This window comes from Mobula hypostoma, chromosome 20 (assembly GCF_963921235.1).
Source record: "Mobula hypostoma chromosome 20, sMobHyp1.1, whole genome shotgun sequence".
NCBI classification, from domain to species: domain Eukaryota; kingdom Metazoa; phylum Chordata; class Chondrichthyes; order Myliobatiformes; family Myliobatidae; genus Mobula; species Mobula hypostoma.
In genome coordinates, this window is record NC_086116.1 from 22,421,094 (window position 1) to 22,442,652 (window position 21,559).

General features: G+C 42.2%; 1 protein-coding gene across 16 annotated transcripts in view; it reads right to left on the bottom strand.

Annotated features, from left to right (window-relative positions):
• The window catches only part of anks1b (ankyrin repeat and sterile alpha motif domain containing 1B), an 870,400-nt gene that overhangs the window by 68,255 nt on the left and 780,586 nt on the right, over window positions 1-21,559 (bottom strand). For all 16 annotated transcript variants that reach the window (XM_063072533.1, XM_063072513.1, XM_063072522.1 and 13 more), the window contains one exon: window positions 9,057-9,155. In XM_063072533.1, the coding sequence (XP_062928603.1) occupies window positions 9,057-9,155 (99 nt within the window). The remainder of the gene's footprint in view (window positions 1-9,056; window positions 9,156-21,559) is intronic.

Sequence of the window (21,559 nt, forward strand, 5' to 3'; positions counted from 1 at the left end):
GATGCAATCAGAACATCTTCAAAATTAGTATAAGCACTCTTTTATCTGGTAATACATTTAAGCTAAACATTACAGCAGGAAAATCATCTTCTAATTAGCAGCCTCTTACACAATTGCTAGACTAGTAAATAAGTTAATTGCTCATGCTGAACCTGTTTTCTACTACATTTCTGTACAATTTTAGAAAATAGTCCACCTAAACCAGAACATTTTAAGCTAATTTTCTGACATTTAAACAAATAATGTTATAATAATCAATATATTTAAGAAAAGTTTAGTACTCATCATCAATAGAGCATTACATAATTAATGCTTCTATTTATTTAAATGCTGCTGCAGTTCATGAAATTACAACCCCAAATATCAGCTTTCAGCTTGATTACCCATCACTCTGTCCAATTAATCTAAATCTGTCTTAATTTATTGCACACATCTTTTCTCCTTCCTGAACAATTTTCTTTCCGAGATATACCTTTTAGACCAAGTACTGTTACATAGCCACATCATACAATGAAGAGATGTAACAATAGAGAGAAATAAATTCATTAGGCTGAAAATAGGTTTAACCTTTATTTATCCAGTAAAATGTTAAAATAACAGAACAGTTAACATTAATCTGATAAATTCAAAGCTGTTATGTATTCATGTATATTTTGACACTTATCGTTTGCTGTCAAGTTTTCCTATGAGTTACGTTCTGATTGTAATGTGAGAGGGCATTCTGGGTAGATGACTAACAAGTAAAATAGACAGCAGCATGTTTGATTGGGCCCCCCCCCCCCCCCCCACGTCTCTTGTGTGTGTTATTCATGGCCACCTGGCTTCCCACGACCACAAGCATAGCAACTGGCAATTAGGTGACAAGTCCTCAGGTGAGAGCTAATTTTCTGTTCCCATTGGCAAGAAAAGTCCGGTGTACCGCTGAGTAATACAGGCAAGCGAAAAGAAAACGGCTGCAGGAAGTATCATGCCTGAAGGATTTGAGGGGCGAGAACAAGAATGGGGTTGTGACAGTTAAATGAAACAAATAAGAGAGGGAGGGAGAGATGGGTGAGACTAGTTAACTTTTCTGGAATGTGATTGTGTTTGAAAATGGTGACAATTTTTGGAAGTTTGGGGCTGTATGTTGAAACAACAAAACGATGAAGTTCATACTGAAAGATTTGAATATTTTGCACTGGCAAATCAAATTTCAGATGATATTTGTATTCCAAATTTTCTAACTGTGATGGGTGCGAAAACATTTAATTTATTACACAGTCTAGTGCAACCTGCTAACCTGGTGATAAGCCTTATGAATCAAATTCTTAAGGACCACTATTCATCTAAATCTTTGATTATTGCGCACGGTTTAGAATTCATAAAAGGAATCAAGGGAAAGGTGAGTCTATTTCAGTTTGTGGTGGTGCTGAAGCTATTGTATGGACACTGTGATTATGGGTAATTGCTGAATGACACACTATGTGATAGACTCATATGTGGTCTGCGTAGTGAGGCAATTCTGAAACGTTTGCTCACAGAAGACAGACTAACATTATAGAAGGCAAGTGAGATTAGTACATCTATGGAGATGACTGCAAAAGAAGCACAGCTATCAAGTGTATCATCCCAAGTTCACAAAGTTTCTCCTGACTTTAAGAATAAACTACCTATTGGCAATCAATATTACTGTTGTGGCAAAACTGGACATTCAGCAAAAGAATGCTGGTATAAGGATTTAGATTGCTGAAGCTGTGGCAAAAAGGGAAGTACTAAACATGCCTATAATAGTAAAAAGATGCTGTCAACCAAAAACACTAACGAAGAATCACTACTTTCAGAAAAACAAAAAGAAACATGACCAAGATGGAGCATACTGAGGGTGGAATGAGTGACTCTCCCTCTGTGGTTGAAGAAGCTTTGTATTTTTTATCTGTTTCAGGATACAATGATGGCCATTGGGTGACCCTATGGTTGGATGGAGCCACAGTGAGGATGCAGGTAGACATGGGTGATGAAATATCACTGGTGTCGGACAGAGTTTACAAGGAGAAATTACACCATCTCACCCCAAAAGGGGTAAGGTTGACTTTAAAGACTTATGCTGGTGAGGTTGTTCCAGTGAGGGGAATTGTATATGTTACAGTGGAGATTAATGAACAGAGAAAGAAACTTCTACTGTACGTTGTTGAAGGTAGTTATCCTGCGATTCTGGGCTGCTTGTGGTTGCAGCAGTTCAAACTCAACTGATTAGTAGGAGCAATGAAGAGGTATTGAAGGAACATGCAGAAGTATTCAATGGAGAACTAGGCAGTATTTAGGGAATCACTGTTAGATACCCTCAAACCAAAGGCAGAGATTGAATTAGAAAGAGTGATCCACACTAAGGTATTGGAACCAGTGTGTGTAAGTAATCAGGCAACTCCAGTGGCTCCTGTCCTAAAAAAGTGATGGGTGTTCAAAGCTTTGTGGAGACTCCAAGCTGACCATTAAACTGGTTCTTAGAGCTGAACAATACCCTCTTCCGCTCATTGGTGACTTTTTGCAGGTTTGGCTGGTGGGCAGACATTTAGCATGACTGACTTGTGTCAAGCATACTTGCAGATTCATGTGGAACCAGACAGTCACAGGAATTGTTAAAAATAATGGTTCACTACTGGTTCACATTATGTTCAGTTACCAAAGGTTCTGTTGGCATCACCTCAGCTCTCACACTTTTTCAGTGAGCAATGGACCTGATCTTGAGTGGGTTGACAGGGGTGCATTGCTATTTGAATGACCTACTCATTACTGGGAAAAATGAGAGTCAACACTTGGATGCTGCTCTACAAACACTCAGGGAATATGGGCTCAGGATCCAGAAGGACAGTGTGAGTTCTTCCAACCTTTGATTGAATATTTGGACCTTGTCATCGACAACTCGGGGCTTTACAAGACACCAAAGCTGAAGACCTTCATGGAGGATCCATCACCCCAGAATGTAAGTCAATTAAGATCTTTCTTAGGACCACAAACATACTTCACGAAGTTTGTTCCTGACCTAGCTAGCATGCTGAAACCACTTCATGAGCTTTTAAATAAATCAGCACACTAGCAGTGGGCAGATTGCTGTGAAGAGGCTTTTAAAAAGGCCAAAACAACTTTGTCACAATCTGAAGCATTCACACAATTCAATATGTGAATGTCCATATAGTTGGCCTGCGATGGATCACCCTTTGTTGCAGGGCAGTATCTCACACATCATGCTGTCCAATCACTTCCACATCAAGGACATTAAGCAAGGCAGAAAGCGTGAATGGGGAGACTGAGTGGGAAGCACTTGCAATTCCAATGGTTCCTCTTCAGTTGATGATTTATGCTACTGACAGATTATCACCACTTGATATCAATTTTTAGTCAACATGCGGGCATTCCTTCCCTGGGTGCTAGCCAAATGCAGTGGTGGCTCTGTTACCATTTGCACATCAGTACAGTATAAAGCACAGGTGGTCTGAGCCCCAGTCGAATGATGATGGACTATCTAGACTTCCCTCAGTTGTCACAGCTCCAGAGCTATCTCTGAAAGAGATCTGTTACTTCAAGGAAGTAGCTACAGCTCCAATAACTGTGGAGCAAGTCCAGAAGCACACATGTACTGCCCCTGTTCTATTTAAAGTGGTAGACATGATAACTCATGAATGGAAAGGAGAGCCAGCCATGGAATGAACCCTTACCAGGCTCGATGGAAGGAACTCACGGTCCAAGCAGGATGTTTACTGTGGGGCTACTGTGTTGTCATTCCTCCACCACTAAGAAAGCAAGTGCTTGACGAGCTCCATGCAAAACACTGTGGTTCAGTGCCCATGAAAGAAATTGCATGCAGCTACATCTGGCGGTCAGGACTAGATGAGGCCAAAGCATGTCCACATTGTCAGCAAGTGAAAAATGTTCCTCAACTTGACCCTTTGCATCCATGGGAATGGCCTGAAGAAGCATAGGTAGAAACTCACATCGATTTTGCAAGTCCTATAGAAGACCACATGTTCTTGGTTGTAGCAAATTTTCTGAGGTTGCCATCATAAACAGCATTTGAAAAATGCACTGAGGAGTTACATTCCATCTTCAGCCATTTTGGGCTTCTTCAATAGCTTGTAAGTGACAATGGCCCACAACTCCTGTCAGAAGTGTTCAAGGTATTTATGAAACAAATGACATTTATGAAGCAGACGACATTTAGAACACTAAGTCAATGCCATCTGCACAATGGCCTTACTGCACAATTTGTACAAACACTGAAACAAGCTCTCAAGACTTCAGTGCAAAATGGATCCCTCAAATTCTCCCTGACATACCACGATGCACCATATGCCACCACCAAAATGGTTCCAGCCACTGCACTGATAAAAAGACAGCTAGACCTGCTTAAACCCCCAAAACACAAAATAGATAGTGCTAAATGAACAGAAAACCCAAGCAGGGAGACATGCCAAAGCTCAGTACAGAACTTTCACAGCAGGAAAGAGAGATTTGACATCTTTGGGACAAAGTGGATACCTGTGATGGTGGTGACACAAGCTGGCCCTGTGACATACATAGTGGAAACTAGTGACCACAACATCTGGAGAAGGCACGTTGATCAGCTGTTGCCCATTTCTGAGGCAAATCAACACAAATTGACCAATCCGGTTCCATTTGTAGAAATGGGACACGATTCTGAGGCAGTGACTGCAGAACGTCCATTAAGATCAAATGATACAGCCAGTGCTCTCCCATCACCTGTGCTTTCTGAGGTTCCCCCTATTGACAATGCAGTATCCAAGCCAAGATCTGCACATATACCACCAAGAGATAAAATGACGTTGGCATCATCCCCAGGTTACTGATACTCTCACAGGAACAGGCAGCCTCCAGACTGACTGAATCTCTACTTTAGTGACTAACCGTCAGCACATGGGGCAGAATAATCCCCTGGGTGATGTCTGAGAATAGAGGTAGTCTACCCTCTTCACTAAGCTAAGAAAAAATGTTTTTTTTTGTCATCCACTGCTACCAACCTAATAGTTCCCACACCTCGCACTTCCCGTTTCTACCTCCTACCCAAGATCCACAAACCTGCCTGTCCTGGCAGACCTACTGTCTCAGCTTGCTCCTGCCCCACCAAACTCATTTCTGCATACCTCGACACGGTTTTATCCCCCCTTGTTCAATCCCTTCCTACCTATGTTCGTGACACTTCTCACGCTCTTAAACTTTTCGATGATTTTAAGTTCCCTGGCCCCCACCGCTTTATTTTCACCATGGATGTCCAGTCCCTATATACTTCCATCCCCCATCAGGAAGGTCTCAAAGCTCTACGCTTCTTTTTGGATTCCAGACCTAATCAGTTCCCCTCTACCACCACTCTGCTCCGTCTAGCAGAATTAGTCCTTACTCCTAATAATTTCTCCTTTGGCTCCTCCCACTTCTTCCAAACTAAAGGTGTAGCTATGGGCACCCGTATGGGTCCTAGCTATGTCTGCCTTTTTGTTGGCTTTGTGAAACAATCTATGTTCCGTGCCTATTCTGGTATCTGTCCCCCACTTTTCCTTCGCTACATCGACGACTGCATTGGCGCTGCTTCCTGCACGCATGCAGAGCTCGTTGACTTTATTAACTTTGCCTCCAACTTTCACCCTGCCCTCAAGTTTACCTGGTCCATTTCCGACACCTCCCTCCCCTTTCTAGATCTTTCTGTCTCTGTCTCTGGAGACAGCTTATCCACTGATGTCTACTATAAGCCTACTGACTCTCACAGCTATCTGGACTATTCCTCTTCTCACCCTGTCTCTTGCAAAAACGCCATCCCCTTCTCGCAATTCCTCCGTCTCCACCGCATCTGCTCTCAGGATGAGGCTTTTCATTCTAGGATGAGGGAGATGTCTTCCTTTTTTAAAGAAAGGGGCTTCCCTTCCTCCACTATCAACTCTGCCCTTAAACGCATCTCTCCCATTTCACGTACATCTGCTCTCACTCCATCCTCCCGCCACCCCACTAGGAATAGGGTTCCCCTGGTCCTCACCTACCACCCCACCAGCCTCCGGGTCCAACATATTATTCTCCATAACTTCCACCACCTCCAACGGGATCCCACCACTAAGCACATCTTTCCCTCCCCGCCTCTCTCTGCTTTCCACAGGGATCGCTCCCTACGCGACTCTCTTGCCCATTTGTCTCCCCCATCCCTCCCCACTGATCTCCCTCCTGGCACTTATCCGTGTGAGTGAAACAAGTGCTACACATGCCCTTACATTTCCTCCCTTACCACCATTCAGGGCCCCAAACAGTCCTTCCAGGTGAGGCAACACTTCACCTGTGAGTCGGCTGGGGTGATATACTGCGTCCGGTCCTCCCGATGTGGCCTTTTATATATTGGCGAGACCCGACGCAGACTGGGAGACCGCTTTGCTGAACACCTACGCTCTGTCCGCCAGAGAAAGCAGGATCTCTCAGTGTCCACACATTTTAATTCCACATCCCATTCCCATTCTGACATGTCTATCCACTGCCTCCTCTACTGTAAAGATGAAGCCACACTCAGGTTGGAGGAACAACACCTTATATTCCATCTGGGTAGCCTCCAACCTGATGGCATGAACATCGACTTCTCTAAGTTCCGCTAATGACCCACCTCCCCCTCGTACCCCATCTGTTATTTATTTTTATACACACATTCTTTCTCTCATTTTCTCCCTCTGTCCCTCCGAATATACCCCTTGCCCATCCTCTGGGTCCCCCCCCCCCCGCTTGTCTTTCTTCCCGGACCTCCTGTCCCATGATCCTCTCGTATCCCTTTTGCCAATCACCTGTCCAGCTCTTGGCTCCATCCCTCCCCCTCCTGTCTTCTCCTATCGTTTTGGATCTCCCCCTCCCCCTCCAACTTCCAAATCTCTTACTCACTCTTCCTTCAGTTTGTCCTGAGGAAGGGTCTCGGCCTGAAACGTTGACTGTACCTCTTCCTAGAGATGCTGCCTGGCCTGCTGCGTTCACCAGCAACTTTAATGTGTGTTGCTTTTTTTGCTGTTGGTTGGATTTGACTATTACTCAGCAGCTGGTCTATGTATGGGATGGGGGAGAAACCTTTAAAATAAGGGGGAAGGATATCTTATGTATTCATGTATATTTTGACCCTAATAGGTGGCTGTCAACAAGTGGGAATTCCTGGTGGCCAAACATTTTTAAATTACAAATCCAATTTCCATTCCAACGTAACAAGCTGGGAAGTTGATTAGTGAAAGAGACAGAAGGCCATGCACAAAATAAAACAGGAGGAAGGAGCACCAGAGGGAGGCGATGAGGAGATGAGGTCAGAGCGGGAAAAGGGAATGGGAAATAGAGAAGGGGGGGGGTTTAGGGGGCATTACTGGGTTTGAAAAAGTGATGTTCATGCCATCAGGTTGGACGCTACCTAAACGGTGTTGTTCCTCCAACCTAAGTGTGGCCTTATCACAACAATGGAGGAGGCCATCAATGGACATATCAGAATGGGAATGGGAAGTGGAATTAAAATGGGTGGCTTCTAGGAGATCCCACTTAGTACATCACACAGTAAATGACCCCAACAGTCTCACAAGTGAAGTGTAACCTCACCTGGAAGAACTGTTTAGGGCCCTGGATGTTAGTGAGGGAGAAAGCGTAGGGGCAGGTGTAGCACTTGTTCCACCAGGAGGGAGATCAGTGGGGAGAGACGAATGGACAAAGGAGTTGCGTAGGGAGATAGAGACAATGAGAAGATGAGGCCACCCTCAGGGTGGAGGAGCAACAACTTAGATTCCATCTGGGCAGCCTCCAACCTGATACAGTGAAAATCAATTTCTCCTTCTGATAAACAACTTTCCTCTACTCCTTCCTCTATTCCCCACACTGACCTTTTACCTCTTCTCAAGTTCCTATCACCTCCCACTGGGTCCCTTCCTCTTTCGCTTTCTCCTATGGTCCACTCTCCTCTCCTATCAGATTCCTTCTTCTGCAGCTCTTGACCTTTCCCACCCACCTGGCTTTACCTGTCACCTTCCAGCTAGCCTACTTCTCTTCTCCCCACCTTTTTATTCTGGCATCCTCCCCTCTTCTTCTCTGTCGTTAAGAATGGTCTCGGCCTGAAACATTGACTATTCATTTCCACAGATGCTGCCTGACTTGATGAGTTCCTCCAGCATTTTGTCTGTGTTGCTGTCAAGCTTCCCTGTGTGTTCTGTACTTAACATTCTGGGTAGATGACTGACAAGTAAAATGAACAGCTGCATGTTTGTGCCTCACCTCTCTGTCTCTCATTTGTGTAATTCACAGCCCATCCCCCTTCCCAGAACCTCAAACATAACAGAACCCAGTATTTAGTGTTAAATCCAGTACTTGGTGAAAATTGACTAATGTGAAAACTTCATTTTAATATTTTAAGGACAAATAGTAGGATAGGTGGAAAGGTTGCTTTTTGAAATAGAATAGATAGTACTGCTGTACTAGAAGGGGAGATATTATATTTCTTTTACAGTAGCTAACTTAATTAATTTTCACTGTATTTCAGTAGTGAACAAGTTACAATTTGTCTCAAGTTGGCATATTGAATTAAATTTGCTCATTCCTGCCACAGCTCCTATTTATTTTGCTTTATTTTACTCTGCCCTGACATGCACTGTACTTGCATTTGTAAAATAATAGATTGGAACAAAACATAGCCATTGTTTAATTAAAACTAAATAACATAGAGTGAATAAACAAGTAAGAGTTTCTTAAACCACTGCAAGTTACTCTGAATTTGTTTCTACTTCATTTGAAACACCTACTGAATGACATGACATAGAACTTGTCACTGTGCTTGTTTTGAAGTTGTTTAAAGTGCAAACTAATTCCCACTGAGTGTGGCCAGTATGAATTTTGATACACAACAAAAATAATTTTGTTCATAAGCATCCTATTGAGACAAGATCAAAATTGGGAGGTTTCTCAGACTGGTTTAATCCACAAGATAGTAATATTCAATGCTCTTCAATCTGGATGAATTATTTCCCAACATTATTTAAAGCAATATTGTTATGATTTTTTTTCTAAAGCATATCTCAACTCACTCGAGGAAGTCCACGAACAGCTTGCAAAATTCGTTGTCTGTGCGAAGAGTTAAGGATGCCTATCTCCAACAAATCCTGGTCTTCCACAACATTGCTTCCCTGGAAAGAGAAAAGAGAGAAAAATGAAGTAAATCTCGCTGTCCACTTGTGACCGCACATGTCTAATCAACATCTACGCTGTGGATGGAACTGCACAGTAAACAGCAGGTGAACACTAACTACAAAATAGCAGTGCTGTGCTATGAAACACCTTTGATGTTCATTTATTTAGTTGTCATAGTAGAATGAAAACTATTGTAACCAAAATAAAGGAAGCAGATGTCAAAAACCGGTTTTTTGTTGACCTTATTGATTCTGTGCACAGAAAGAAAGACCCCTTGTCCTCAACAGCCAGCTCCTCAAGGTTTACAACATTGGTCAACAGTGTACAGCGTGTTACCATTATCCATCAGCATGACTGGTATGCCACTCTGGTTGTATCAGTCTGGTATGGAAACACCAATTAACAGAAAAGGCTACGAGAAAGCAGCTTCCATCATCAACTACCCCCACCACCCAGGTACAGAAGCCTTAGGTCCCACACCACCAGGTTCAAGAATAATTACTACTATATAACCATCAGGCTCTTGAACTGGCATGCATAACTTGATTTACCACCTCTCTGAACTGATTCCATGATGTACAGATTCACTTTCCGGGGCATTTTACAATGCATTCTCAGTATTATTGTTATTTGCGCAGTTTGTCTTCCTTATACATTGGTGTTTGTCAGTCCTGGTCTGTTCATGTATATTTTTTAATAAATTCTACTGTGTTTCTTTTTTGGTGTAAATGCTTGCAAGAAATTGAATCTCGTGGAGTATATGATAACATACACTTACTATGATAATAAATTTACTTTGAACTTTCGTAGTATAAGATCCTTTTATTATGATGCAATCTCAATCCCAATTCAGTTTTTGACCAATAACATAATATTTCATTCCTGAATATTTCAAGCTGATAACATTGGAGATTATGAAATGTAAATTGTATTTTAAAGGTCAAAGAATAGAGAAAATAGAAATGTGTAACACAGGAACAGTTCCCTTTGTCCCACAGTGTTGTGCTAAACCAATTAAATTGTACTCAAATGCCCAGCTAAACTAATCTCTTCTGTCTACACAGTGTCCATATCCTTACATTTCCTTCACATTCATGTGTCAATCCAAATGTCTCTTAAGAGTCTCTCATGTATCTGCCTCTCCCACCACCCTAGGTAGCGTATTCCAGGCACCCACCTTTTGGTGTAAAATCTTGCCCCTCACATCTCCTTTGAAGTTACCCCATCTCACCTTAAATGCATGCCTTCTGGTGTTAGACATTTCAACTCTGGGAAAAAAATATTTCCTCCCTACTCTATCTATGCCTCTCATAATCTTGTAAACCTAAGCCTCCAACACTCCAGTGAAAACAACCCAAATTTGTTCAACCTCTTGTTATAGCACATGCCCTCTAATTCAGGCAGCATCCTGGTACACCTTTTCTACTGCCTCTCCAAAGCTTCAACATCCTTCCTATAATGGGGTGACCAGAACTGTATGCAATACTCCAGATGCTACCTAACTAGCGTTTTATAAAGATGCAAAGTAACTTTGGGACTTTTGAACTCAATGCCTCAGCTAATAAAGCAGGCATGCCGAATGCCTTCTTAACCACCTTATGAACCTGTGCAGCCACTTCCATGGAGCTATGAACTTGGACCCCAAGATCCGTCTGCTCATCATCACTGTTAGGGATCTTGCCCTTAAAAGTACACTGTCTCTTTACATTTGACCTACCAAGGTCCAACACTTCACATTTAGCCAGATTAAACTCTATCTCTCATTTCTTCATCCATATCTGCAATTGATATATATCCACTATATCTTTACCAGTCATCTATGTTACTGACAACACTACCAATCTTCATATCATTTGCAAACCTACTAACCCACCCATCTAACATTTTCATCCAGATCATATATACGTTGGAGGTCCCAGTGCAGATCCCTGCAGAACACCACTAATTACAAACCTCCAGCTGGAATAAGTCCCTTCTATGGGCAAGCCAGTTCTAAATCTTAATGGCCAATTCACCATGGATCCCATGCATGTTGATCTTCTGATGAGCCTCCCATGAGGGACCTTAGAAAATACCTCACTAAAATCCATGTAGACAACATCCACAGCTTTGCCTTCATCAATCGCCTTCGTCACCTTGTCAAAAAACTCAATCAAGTTAATAATACTCACCTGACTTGCCCTACACACCATGCCTGCTCTCTCTAGTTAGGCCATGGCTTTTCAAATGCTCATACATCATATCCCTAAGCATCCTCTCTAGTAACTTCCTTACCACTGGCATGAGATTCACTTATCTATAGTTTTCAGAATTATCCCTGGTTCTCTGAAGGAAAGGAATAAATTTATATAGCTTCCTTCACAACCTCAGGTTGTCCCAAAAACATGCCAGGCAATCAATCATTTTGCAGTACAGCTGTAATTGCAAATATGCTAACCAATTTGTGCACAGGTTATCCAACATAAAACAATGTAATAAGTGCAATCTCTCCAGTGATGTTGATTGAAGGATAAATATTGTGCACAAAATCCTTTCCCCACTGTGAAATAGTACTACAGGACTTTTACTTGGGATAATATACAGTATTTAGTTTAAGAAGACACGGCTGATGGTGTAACATTCCTACAGAGCTGCCTTAGCAGTTTTGTGCTGAAGACTGGAGTGGAATGTAAACACATAATCAGAGCTGAGAGTGTTACAGACCAAGTCACAGCTAATACTGTCCAACTACCATGAGATGAATAAAAATGGCAACTATACTATTACAGCCTAGATCTGAAACAAAGAGAAGACCTTTCATGATCCAGCAAGGTGATTTGTTTAAAGAATAATTAAGTATAAGCAATATAGGCTTCTGTTGGCCATATTATTTAAGTATTGGTTATCTCTGAGGTTGCACTGTATGGTTAGCAGCAAACTGGTAATGAGTTGGATTGGGCTCTGTCAGCTCACTGTTAACCACTGTGATTAATTGTTATTTGGAATTTACCTTTGATCACCATCAGAGGCTGGGAAGAATTTTGAAATGCAAATTTCAATTCCTCACTTCCTTGTTCAAGGGATGCTAAAGATCTAGTTATGCCACTTGAAGAAAAGTCCGTGGGAATTTACTGACTTGAGTGAGGTTAATTCTTCAACCGATATCCAGCTAGCCCCCTTCCCCTCTCCCCACTTTTTTAATCTGGCATCCTCCCCCTTCCTTTTCTGACCTGAAGAAGGGTCTCGGTCTGAAAACTTGGCTGTCCATTCATTTCCACAGATGCTGCTGGACCTGCTGAGTTCCTCCATCATTTTGTGCGTGTTGGTATGGATTTCCAGCATCTGCAGACTTTCTTGTGTTTCTGACTAGTCATTTATCCTACATTTTATGGGCTAATCTTATCCAGTTTAAGATGGCAGTACTGAAGATGTGCGGCAGCTTACTGGTAAATAAGGCAAGAGAATCGACTAAAAGCATTACGTATAACATATTTCATGAATCAAATTGTGGTGAACCATTGCTGCAGACAGAAAGGAGGCAGGTGGAGGTGAGCCGGGTTCGGGGGATGAATACTGCTGGGGCATTGCGAGGCGAAACGTGTTCAAGCCACTGGGGTCACAGTCGGAGTTTGTATCGCTACTGGAGATGGAATGAACAATTTAGAGAGGAGTCGATGCGGAAGAGCTTCGATACCGGTCCACTTAACCCGGGTGCAAGGTTGGTTTGCTCCAAGCGCTGAGCCAATTTGGTAGACCGAGAACAGCTTCGGGCGGGATGGCTGGATTCGGGTCCTGGAATGTGGCACTACTCAGTGCTTGGACAATTTGAATGCCAGCACAAATAGACTAGAAGCCCAATTGTCGGGGACGGGGGCGGGGGCAAGGGTTGGGCTGATTTCACTTTGCTCTCCTGCGAACGTTCAGTCCCTTCTCTGCGGCGCCACCGCTGTGAACTGAGCCGGCTGCTGCTCTGCGTTCCTGCCCCGCTTGGCTTTGCCTATTCTGGCTGCTCTGGGAGCAGATCCGGGACTCAGTCTGGTTCTGGATGCTGTTTGCTTACTTCTATTGTTTGCACAACATGTTTTTTGCCCCTCTCCCTCTGCGCAGTGATTTTTGACCTTTTTTAAAATGGGGTTATCCAATTTTTTTGCTTTGTAGCTGCCTATAAGCAGACAAATTTCACAGTGTACAATTTGTACATTCTTTGATAACAAATATGCTTTGAATCTTTGAATTTATTTAATTGGCCACAATGTCATTTGGTAAAAGCTGACTGAAATTTGGAATTTATTTCTTCTTTTTATCCTTCTCTTAAAGCGAGTTCCGTGTTCGCCACGATGTGGAACTTTTCTTCCGCCGTCTCCGTCTCCGAGCCTACTTCTTTGGCAAGGACTCTTCCACCCCCACCGATGACCCCTTCTCCCGTCTTCAACCCTCCTCTTCTTCATGGACACCCCGCTCTGGTCTTCTGCCTGTTCTGGATCTCTTTATTGCTAACTGCCGACGGGACATCAACCGTCTCGACTTCACTGCACCTTGTCCCCATTCCAACCTCACTCCTTCGGAACGCTCTGCTCTCCACTCCCTCCGCACTAATCCTAACCTTATTATTAAACCCGCTGATAAGGGGGGTGCTGTTGTAGTCTGGCGTACTGACCTCTACCTTGCCGAGGCACAGCGACAACTCGCGGATACCTCCTCTTATTTACCCCTCGATCGTGACCCCACTAAGGAGCACCAGGCCATTGTCTCCCACACCATCACTGACTTTATCCGCTCAGGGAATCTCCCATCCACTGCTACCAACTTTATAGTTCCCACACCCCGCACTTCCCGTTTCTACCTCCTACCCAACATCCACAAACCTGCCTGTCCTGGCCGACCTATTGTCTCAGCTTGCTCCTGCCCCACCGAACTCATTTCTGCATACCTCGACACTGTTTTATCACCCCTTGTTCAATCCCTTCCGACCTATGTTCGTGACACTTCTCATGCTCTTAAACTTTTCGATGATTTTAAGTTCCCTGGCCCCCACTGCTTTATTTTCACCATGGATGTCCAGTCCTTATATACTTCCATCCCCCATCAGGAAGGTCTCAAAGCTCTACGCTTCTTTTTGGATTCCAGACCTAATCAGTTCCCCTCTACCACCACTCTGCTCCGTCTAGCAGAATTAGTCCTTACTCTTAATAATTTCTCCTTTGGACCCTCCCATTTCCTCCAAACTGAAGGTGTAGCTATGGGCACCCGTATGGGTCCTAGCTGTGCCTGCCTTTTTGTTGGGTTTGTGGAACAATCTATGTTCCGTGCCTATTCTGGTATCTGTCCCCCACTTTTCCTTCGCTACATCGACGACTGCATTGGCGCTGCTTCCTGCACGCATGCAGAACTCGTGGACTTTATTAACTTTGCCTCCAACTTTCACCCTGCCCTCAAGTTTACCTGGTCCATTTCCGACACCTCCCTCCCCTTTCTAGATCTTTCTGTCTCTGTCTCTGGAGACAGCTTATCCACTGATGTCTACTATAAGCCTACTGACTCTCACAGCTATCTGGACTATTCCTCTTCTCACCCTGTCTCTTGCAAAAACGCCATCCCCTTCTCGCAATTCCTCCGTCTCCGCCGCATCTGCTCTCAGGATGAGGCTTTTCATTCTAGGACGAGGGAGATGTCTTCCTTTTTTAAAGAAAGGGGCTTCCCTTCCTCCACTATCAACTCTGCTCTTAAACGCATCTCCCCCATTTCACGTACATCTGCTCTCACTCCATCCTCCCACCACCCCACTAGGAATAGGGTTCCCCTGGTCCTCACCTACCACCCCACCAGCCTCCGGGTCCAACATATTATTCTCCGTAACTTCCGCCACCTCCAACGGGATCCCACCACTAAGCACATCTTTCCCTCCCCTCCTCTCTCTGCTTTCCGCAGGGATTGCTCCCTACGTGACTCCCTTGTCCATTCATCCCCCCCATCCCTCCCCACTGATCTCCCTCCTGGCACTTATCCGTGTAACCGGAACAAGTGCTACACATGCCCTTACACTTCCTCCCTTACCACCATTCAGGGCCCCAGACAGTCCTTCCAGGTGGGGTGACACTTCACCTGTGAGTCGGCTGGGGTGATATACTGCGTCCGCTGCTCCCGATGTGGCCTTCTATATATTGGCGAGACCCGAAGCAGACTGGGAGACCGCTTTGCTGAACACCTACGCTTTGTCCGCCAGAGAAAGCAGGAGCTCCCAGTGGCCACACATTTTAATTCCTCATCCCATTCCCATTCTGACATGTCTATCCACGGCCTCCTCTACTGTAAAGATGAAGCCACACTCAGGTTGGAGGAACAACACCTTATATTCCGTCTGGGTAGCCTCCAACCTGATGGCATGAACATTGACTTCTCTAACTTCCGCTAGGCCCCACCTCCCCCTCGTACCCCATCTGTTACTCATTTTTATGCACACATTCTTTCTCTCACTCTCCTTTTTCTCCCTCTGTCCCTCTGAATATACCTCTTGCCCATCCTCTGGGTCACCCCCCCCCCGTCTTTCTTCCCGGACCTCCTGTCCCATGATCCTCTCGTATCCCCTTTTGCCTATCACCTGTCCAGCTCTCGGCTCTATCCCTCCCCCTCCTGTCTTCTCCTATCATTTTGGATCTCCCCTCCCCCTCCAACTTTCAAATCCCTTACTCACTCTTCCTTCAGTTAGTCCTGACGAAGGGTCTCAGCCTGAAACGTCGACTGCACCTCTTCCTATAGATGCTGCTTGGCCTGCTGCGTTCACCAGCAACTTTGATGTATGTTGCTTGAGATACCATTGTCACTTGTTGTACTGTGTATGTTCCCATTATATTTTGATCTCTCAAAAGAAATCCAATATTAAGTGTTAAACCCCTATTATTTTTGCAATCTTTGGCGCAATGCAGCTCTGACAGCAAGACTATGCTATTATTGCACTTTAAAATGTTTCTAAATCTGTAACATATTTTGGGAAAATGTTTTGCTTAATGCCTTTCCAAATGGGTTTTCTTTACCTCAGAAAATCACTAAATAATCATTGGCTTGATTTTCCCAAACCTGGATGTGATTGAATAGACTGATACTGCAAAAGGTCTAATGAAATAATATTTTCTTAAGGAAATAGTGAGATAAAATAGATGGAATCAGAGCTCACATGGTATAGTCACATCAATCAACAATAAAAAAAAGATTAAATCTATAGTCCTCAGATATAATTAGAGCAGACTACTGATTGGCAGTTGTTCAATAAATACCCAGACTACAAACATACAAAGTCTGAATTAAATCCCAGAAACTCAAAATCTTTGTTACCTGACATATGTCACTTTAACTATAGACAAAATCAAGTCTGTTTAGAATTAATCATATTAGTTGACAAGATATATTTTAACACGCTGAATTTGAGTGGCACATTAGCGTAGTGGTTAGCACAACGCTTTGCAGTACCAGTGATCAGTGGTCAATTCCCACTGCTGCCTGTAACGAGTTTGTACGTTCTCCCCATGACTGCCTGGGTTTCCTCTGAGTGCTCCGGTTTCCTCCCAAACTCCAAAGGTGTACTGCTTGGTAGGTTAATTGGTCATAGTAATTTGTCCCGTGATTAGGTTTGGATTAGATTGGGGTTGCTAGGCAGCATGGCTGGAAGGGCTGGAAGGGCCGGAAGGGCCTATTCCACACTGTGTCTCAATAAATAATAAATAAATTAAGACATTTTTATAATTACTACAAAGCCTATCCTCATTTCCTATGGGCCAAAGGCATTTCAGATAAAGGAATATTAAAGCAGCATTTTCACTATTGCTTGTTCTTCATGGCTGAGTTCAAAGTCTCAGATTGTTTATTCCAAAAAAGTAGTTCCCATCCATTAAGGATCAGCACCCTTTTTTTCATAACTCCAATGGGAAAATTCACAAAACTCCTTCTCCAAGGAAAGCCTGGTATACAATATTTGAACCCAGGGCCTTCCTGGCAATATCAAACCAACTATACTCCTTGCCACACTAGGTCTACACTTGCCTTGCGCAGATCCCCCAGTGAGCATTCAGAAGCCATCCTAATTCTCAACTTAGTATAGAGCCATCCATGCACAAGTTCCATCATATCATTAAACCAGAAATACTGAAGCTTAGCTGGCTGTCAAAACTGTTCAACATATATCTTCGAATGTCTGTTACATTCCAAGATGTTCAAAAACTGTTAATAATCTAAATAATTACACAATTAAAATGTAAATATTCTTAAAATTATTTAAAATATTTAAATAATATATTCAAAATATATATTAGAATATCACTGAACACCTGGATTCATCTCAGTTGTTACTCTTCATTGAAGTGATGGAATTGTCCTCACATATGCTTATTTCACCATATGTTTAATGGGTGGACTCTCCTGCATTAAAGCTTGAGAACGACAAGAAGTTCATATTCAGTCTTGGCAACCAACAGTACAAATGAGTGGGAAAGGTCCTATGATTACCTGCCACAAAGTTTGGACTTTCCATGTTCCTGTATACTTATGCAGAAGTCCTAATCTTCCCTGCTTTAATGCAGATCTGTGCTGAACAGCTTTTTCCTAAAGCTATAGTATGCACCTCAACAGAGATGTGAAGTACATCTAAAACTTTGACAAATTTCTATAGATATATAGTGGAGAGTATAGATAGATAGATACTTTATTGATCCCAAAGGAAATTACCGTGTCACAGTAACATTACAAATGCACAGATATACAAATATTAGAAAAGTAAGAAAGAATAAAAAATAATTTACCTTAAAATTAAGATGTACAAGATTTACAAGTCTAAGTATATTGACTGGCTGCATCACAGCCTGGTATGGAATCACCAATGCCCTTGAATGGAAAATACTACAAAAAGTAGTGGATACGGCCTAGTACATCACGAGTTAAAGCCCAATTACTGAGCACATCCTCATGAAATGCTGTTGCAGGAAAGTAGCATCTACTATCAGGGACCCTCACCACCCAGGACATGCTGCCTTCTCACCGCTGCCATCAGGAAGAAGGTACAAGAGCATCAGGACTTGCACCACCGGGTTCAGGAATAGTTACTACCCCTCAACCATCAGATTCTTGAACCAAAGGAGAAAACTTCACTCAACTTCACTTGCTCCTTCATTGAAATGTTCCCACAACCTATGGACTCTTCATCTCATGTTCTCGATATTTATTGCTTATTTATTTGCTTATTGTTATTGGTTCTTTCGTTTTGTCTTTGCAGAGTTTGTTGTCTTTTCCACACTGGTTGAACACCCAAGTTGGTGCAGTTTTTCATTAATTCTGTTATGGTTATTACACTATTATGAATGTATTGAGTATGCCAGAAGGAAATAAATCTCAGGGTTGTATATAGAGACATGTATGTACTTTAATAACAATTTTTTTTGAACTTTGAAATACATCAGTGGCTCTAAATTGCTTTCCGATAGTCTGAGGTTGTGATACATATAGCATGAATGCCAGAATTAAATATCAATGAAAAGACTTTTATCCACCTTCATTTTGCACTGATAGTAGCATCTTGGGTCATTATTTTGGATATTCTTCTGGACTACCGCAAGTAAGTTGAAGTGATTCTATTCATACGCTCTCATACATAAATAAAAGGAGAATGTGCTCAGCTGTCCAACAGCAGGGGGATGTTAAAAGGGAAGAGGAGAACAGGAAGAAGGAAGATGGAGCACCACACCAAAAGGCGCTAACTGGTCATGGAATTGATTTTAAAATATAATCAGTTATTTACATCGTAAAAACTAAAAAATAGCAAAGATTTCCACTTTTTACATAAAAAAGGGTTCAACAAATGTCAAATTATGGATCGTTGAGCAATTTTCTAATGGAACAATGTAATAGTAAAGCATTACATCAAGATGTGGAACTAACTATACACATCTGATATGGACTTAGGAGAAGCACTTCCTATTTAGGCAAATAATTGACCTGATACTGTTTTGCAGTTAAGATAAGAAAATGGGTGCCTGGATTTCAGAAAGACACTTAGCATTGTTCCTTTAACTCTCCCATTCTCCCCCTCCTGTTTTTGATCTCCTAACTATTCCAATGGGGCCCAACGTGAGCTCAACAAACAACGTTTCATCTTATTTCCATACCCAATGCTGAATTCAAAAATTCTGAAAACTGTTCATTTTTGTCCAAGTCTGATGAACCTGCAAGATTAATTTTGTTTGTTTCTCTACAGATACTGCCCCACCAGCTGTGTTTCTATTTTTTATGATTTCTAATATCTCTTCTGCGGTATGTACCTCTTTGTTCCAGCAATGTTTAAATCTTTTCCCCTATCTCATTTCCATATTTTTTGCTACTTGTATCTTCTCCAGACGGATTAACTGTGATTATCAAGTCTTCACCACCATCTGTCAGCCAATACTGTTGCCACTTACGTCATTCAGAGTCTCTTGGTCTTCACCCTATTGTAGACATTTTATTTGTTCTCTCCATATTCCCCTTCTCTGCAACTGAAAGCATAGTTGATTTCTAACTTTTCCCAGTTCTGACAAAGAGCATCAAACTAACACATTATGTGTACTAAATACTGTCTGACCTGCCAAACCTTTCAACATTCTATATGTTAATGATCTAGACCATTGAGTCCATGTGTTTAATAGCAGAAATATGACATGTTTAATAATATGGATTAGTGTAAATCCATGTAATTATCAGAAGATAGAATAATATGATTTTGCTTTAAAAGTATGCATGCATATGCTGTTTCAACAAGATAATAATTTACTGGCTTGAGTAGAGTGCTCTCAATACCTAACTATATACCTGCAAACAGAACATCGGAATATACAACAATGAGATGTAATTTCCAAGTCATTAGATTTATAATTTTATAAAGTGTGAAATAAAAATAGAAAATGCCATTAACACTCATCAGATCAGCCAGTATATATGGAAAAAGAAACAGGGTTAACGTATCATCAGACAGAGCATACTTTATAGCACCAGCAACCCAGGTTCAACTCCTGCCATTGCCTGTGAGGAGATTGTACGCTCTCCCAGTGACTGCATGGGTTTCCTCCCACAGTCCAAAGATGTACCGGTTAGTAGGTTAATTGGTCATTATAAATTGAGCCATGGGGGGTGGGGGTGGTTACTGGTCATTATGGCACAAAGGGCTTACTCCTCTATCTCAACAAGTAAATAAAAAAGTGGGTCAGAAAAAAACAACTTAGCTTGAAGTTACAGAGCTGGTGGAGGAGGAGGATCAAAAGGACAAAGATAAATTCACCGCTAGGGTGAGTCCAACATTGTCACAGGGTAGGTCATATAAGTTTTCTAGTGAAATAAATTAGTGGAGGTAATTAGAGGTAATAAGCAACGAGGTATACTGTGTTGTAAACGGTTGGGCTGGAGGGTATGTTCTGCAGGTCAGTCTGTGCTAGAAGAGAGAGAGTGAAAAGCTGAACCAATTTCAGATGTGGATGAGTAACAATGGAAATGGCCAGTTCCGAGAAAGTGAGTTATCTGAAAATCAAAATCAAACAGCAGATGTTGTAAATCTGAAAAGGAGTACCAGATAAGAACATCAGAATTTAGCTGTGCTGATTTTCTCTCTTCAAAACTGTTGGCAGTTTGATACATGTGAAGAACTTATGAGGATTTCTGAAGTGGAATTGAGTAAGCTTTTTTTTCTGTTATAGCTAAAGCAGCCCTGAGAACAATTTCACCAGTCCGATTCATTCTTGTCTCTTCATTCTGCAAATCATTTAACCTCCAGTTCTCTTCTGGCTTTCCTTTTGATTAACCAACTTCTTCCACTTTTATAATAGAAAATTTCAGACATAACTAATTTCTCCATAAAAGAATTGGTTCTTCTCATCCCCCTTTCAACTTATGCCCTAAGCATGGAGTAATCTGTACACTGAAGCATCCAGCAACATGAGAAACTTCTCTCAATTAACTCCACAATCTTGTATAACACTCCCAAGTCTTCTCTCAACCTTAAATCCAAGAAAAATAAGCTCAGTTTCTCCAATCCAACTTGGTATCCAAAATCCTTTGTTCATGGAACCATTGTAGTAAGTGTCTTCTGCACCCTCTCAAGGCCTTCACCTATTGTGATTCAGATTGAAATTCGCCAAAAGTTTTGCATTGTAGGAAGTTGATTGAGTAGGTCAGATGGACTTGTGTTTATTTAATGTTTTTTTTGTTTATTGAGATTGAGATAGATTTATTTTACTTGCATGTCCAGTACCTAATGGATTTAAATCATCATCATCATTATGTGCCGTGTTGTATGACATAGGCGACCATTGTCTATGACAATGATTGCTCTTGGCAAATTTTTCTACAGAAGTGTTTTGCCATTGTCTTCTTCTGGTCAGTGTCTTTACAAGATGGGTGACCCCACTATCAA